Here is a 3852-nt window from a genome sequence, read left to right as displayed (position 1 = left end):
ACAAACATTGTAATTTTATGTTTGAAAATTAACTGGTTGGCTAGTTATAAACATGCTGTATTTATTTCATAATTATGTTAATATAATTTTTTGACAGGAACGAAAAAATTTACGTTTATTTTATTTATAATAAATTCACAGTGGAAAAAAAATCAATAGAATATCATTAATTCTAATTGTCTCCTCATTTAATGTAAAACTTGGGCTGTCTTTGTCGAACACGAACTTCATTCTTGGTCGCATTTTTGTTATATTTATTGGTCAAGTTTAAGCCTTAATAGTTTTAATGTTTTCACTAATATCCAGAATGTCCACAGATCTGGGGACAGGACCACACTCACTGGTGTCTGGAGCAGAACCACAATCACTAGTGTCTGGACCAGAACCACAATTACAGGTGTCTGGAGAAGAACCACAATCACTGGTGTCTGGAGCAGAACCACAATCACAGGTGTCTGGAACAGAACCACAATCACTGGTGTCTGGAGCAGAACCACAATCACAGGTGTCTGGAGCAGAACCACAATCACTGGTGTCTGGAGCAGAAACACAATCACAGGTGTCTGGAACAGAACCACAATCACTGGTGTCTGGAACAGAACCACAATCACTGGTGTCTGGAGCAGAACCACAATCACTGGTGTCTGGAGCAGAACCACAATCACTGGTGTCTGGAGCAGAACCACAATTACAGGTGTCTGGAGCAGAACCACAATCACAGGTGTCTGGAGCAGAACCACAATCACTGGTGTCTGGAGCAGAACTACAATCAGTGGTGTCTGGAACAGAACCACAATCACTGGTGTCTGGAGCAGAACTACAATCAGTGGTGTCTGGAACAGAACCACAATCACTGGTGTCTGGAGCAGAACTACAATAAGTGGTGTCTGGAACAAAACCACAATCACTAGTGTCTGGGGGCAGAACCACAATCACTGGTGTCTGGAACAGAACCACAATCACTAGTGTCTGGAGCAGAACCACAATCACTGGTGTCTGGAGGAGAACCACAATCACTGGTGTCTGGAGCAGAACCACAATCACTGGTGTCTGGAGCAGAACTACAATCAGTGGTGTCTGGAACAGAACCACAATCACTGGTGTCTGGGGGCAGGACCACAATCACTGGTGTCTGGAACAGAACCACAAACACTAGTGTCTGGAGCAGAACCACAATCACTGGTGTCTGGAGCAGAACCACAATCACTGGTGTCTGGGTCAGAACCACAATCACAGGTGTCTGGAGCAGAACCACAATCACTAGTGTCTGGAGCAGAACCACAATCACTGGTGTCTGGAGCAGAACCACAATCACTAGTGTCTGGAGCAGAACCACAATCACTAGTGTCTGGAACAGAACCACAAACACTAGTGTCTGGAGCAGAACCACAATCACAGGTGTCTGGAGCAGAACCACAATCACTAGTGTCTGGAGCAGAACCACAATCACTAGTGTCTGGAGCAGAACCACAATCACTAGTGTCTGGAGCAGAACCACAATCACTAGTGTCTGGAGCAGAACCACAATCACTAGTGTCTGGAGCAGAACCACAATCACTAGTGTCTGGAGCAGAACCACAATCACTAGTGTCTGGAGCAGAACCACAATCACAGGTGTCTGGAGCAGAACCACGACTAAATGTGTCCACTGGAAAATGCTACATCCCAAACCCCCCCCCTCCCCCCCCCCTCCCCCCCCCCCTCCCCCCACCCCCTCCCCCCCCCTTCACGGTTCCTCACTCTACCAGACACAACACAAACACGAATAAAAAACATGTAATACCCCCAAAAACATAAAAACAAATTAGGAAAAACAGGAGCTCTGTTATCAAGTAGCTGAGACTAGCCTAAGAGGTAACATCAGTGACTCAGCATGTACATTCCTCCAGCCAGTCAGCCAGCCAGCCAGCCAGCCAGCCAGCCAGCCAGCCAGTCAGCCAGCCAGCCAGTACCAAGAGTTGAATGACTGACTCCTAGCCATCTCCACCATAATGCTGGCGTTGTTCTGCCTTACCTACTAACGGACTGCTGAGGCGCTGATTACTTCTCCCCCCCCACCCCATTCCTTACCCCCCCCCCTCCCCCCCCCCTCAATGCATGTGTAGGCCTTGCAACCCCCCTCCCCCCCCACATTAACGCACTAGAGAAGGCACTCAATTGCGTAGCTCTCTCGCTCTCTCTCTCTCTCTTGGCTTTCTTAGAGGAAGGAGGAAAACAATAAGGTTAGCGAAATACTGAAGTGTAACACAGACCTGGCGGTACAGCTGTTGAGGAAAGTTCCCTCCATTACCCAGTGGGCTAGCGACGTGCTGTTACCTCGTAACGGGACTGTAAGAGGTTAGCGGGAATAGACAGCCAACCTGCCACTCTCCTTACCTGTTTGTCTTCAAGCATACCAACCAGTCATCCCTACCAGACAACCAGTCAGTCATTCTCCCAGACACAGTCATCCTACCAGCCACAGTCATCCTACTAGCCACAGTCATCCTACCAGCCACAGTCATCCTACCAGCCACAGTCATCCTACCAGCCACAGTCATCCTACCAGCCACAGTCATCCTACCAGCCACAGTCATCCTACCAGCCACAGTCATCCTACCAGCATATCCTACCAGCCACAGTCATCTTACCAGCCACAGTCATCCTACCAGCATATCCTACCAGCCTATCATGCTATGTAACAGGGCAGGTAAAGCAAGTAAACAGCCAGGCCACACGACTATAACCAGTCAGGGGAAACTGTAAACCAGGAGGACAAACAGGCAATCAACAAGCCATCGGAGCAACAAGCAACGGGCCAGACAAGCACGCCAAAACAACGCCGGAAACAGCACTGGTTCACACGCGCGTGCAACTGTGATTTTTCCTCCTAAGAAATAGTGCGAGTGAACGGTACACAGCCCATTGACGCCAGTAATGGTACCCCTCCGCCCCGTACCGGACAGGAAACGGAACTGTTATGGTACTTAGCACCGCTCGCGGGCGCGCGCGTGTGTGTGTGTGTTTACCTTGTTGTGCTTGCGGGGGTTGAGCTCTGGCTCTTTGGTCCCGCCTCACAACTGAGCCATCCAGCGCTTGGAAAGCCCTGTAAGCCCTTAAGGATTATTATGAGGCCAAGGAGCTGGAATGTGAGGACAATTAGCGGGGTTATATGAGCACGGAGGGGGGTGGGGTGTGGGGAGTAGTATTGGAACGGTGTCCAGGCCACTTGGAATATCGGGGCTCGAACTCCTGCCCGCAAGATGTGAGGCCATCGCTCTACCGACCAGTCCAGGTGGAAAGGTGTAGGCAAATATATAGACATAACAAATGTAGCTATTTCTGTGTTGTGTGGAACTGTTTCTTGCGGTGAAGCATTGTTTGCTTTTTGGTCACGCTGCGTTGAGGAAGTGTGTCATGGTGTGTGTGTGTGTGTGTGTGTGTGTGTGTGTGTGTGTGTGTGTGTGTGTGTGTGTGTGTGTGTGTGTGTGTGTGTGTGTGTGTGTGTGTTTGTGTGTGTGTGTGTTTGTGTGTTTGTGTGTGTGTGTGTGTGTGTGTGTGTGTGTGTGTGTGTGTGTGTGTGTGTGTGTGTGTGTGTGTGTGTGTGTGTGTGTGTGTGTGTGTGTGTGTGTGTGTATGCTCACCGCGTTGTATTCACCTAGTTGTGCTTGCGGGGGTTGAGATCTGGCTCTTTGGTCTCGCCTCTCAACCGTCAATCAACTGATGTACTGATTCCTGAGCCTACTGGGCTCTGTCATATCTACATATGAAACTGTGTATGGAGTCAGCCTCCACCACATCACTGCCTAATGCATTCAACTTGTTAACTACTCTGACACTGAAGAAGTTCTTTCTAACGTCCCTATGGCTCAT

At 49.1% G+C, this 3852-nt stretch overlaps 1 protein-coding gene across 1 annotated transcript; it reads right to left on the bottom strand.

Annotated features, from left to right (window-relative positions):
• Window positions 1–267: 267 nt before the first annotated feature.
• LOC138366052 (dentin sialophosphoprotein-like) lies at window positions 268–2643 on the bottom strand. The gene is made up of 3 exons (XM_069326777.1): window positions 2631–2643; window positions 1127–1618; window positions 268–914 (listed from the first exon to the last, which is right to left on the bottom strand). Exons 1-3 carry the CDS (start codon window positions 2641–2643, stop codon window positions 268–270), a joined length of 1152 nt encoding a protein of 383 aa, XP_069182878.1.
• Between the last annotated feature and the right edge of the window lie 1209 nt (window positions 2644–3852).

The sequence above is a fragment of the Procambarus clarkii genome, chromosome 18 (genome assembly GCF_040958095.1).
Source record: "Procambarus clarkii isolate CNS0578487 chromosome 18, FALCON_Pclarkii_2.0, whole genome shotgun sequence".
NCBI lineage: Eukaryota > Metazoa > Arthropoda > Malacostraca > Decapoda > Cambaridae > Procambarus > Procambarus clarkii.
Note: the sequence above shows the minus strand (reverse complement) of the source record. Positions and strands in the feature narration are given on the sequence as shown.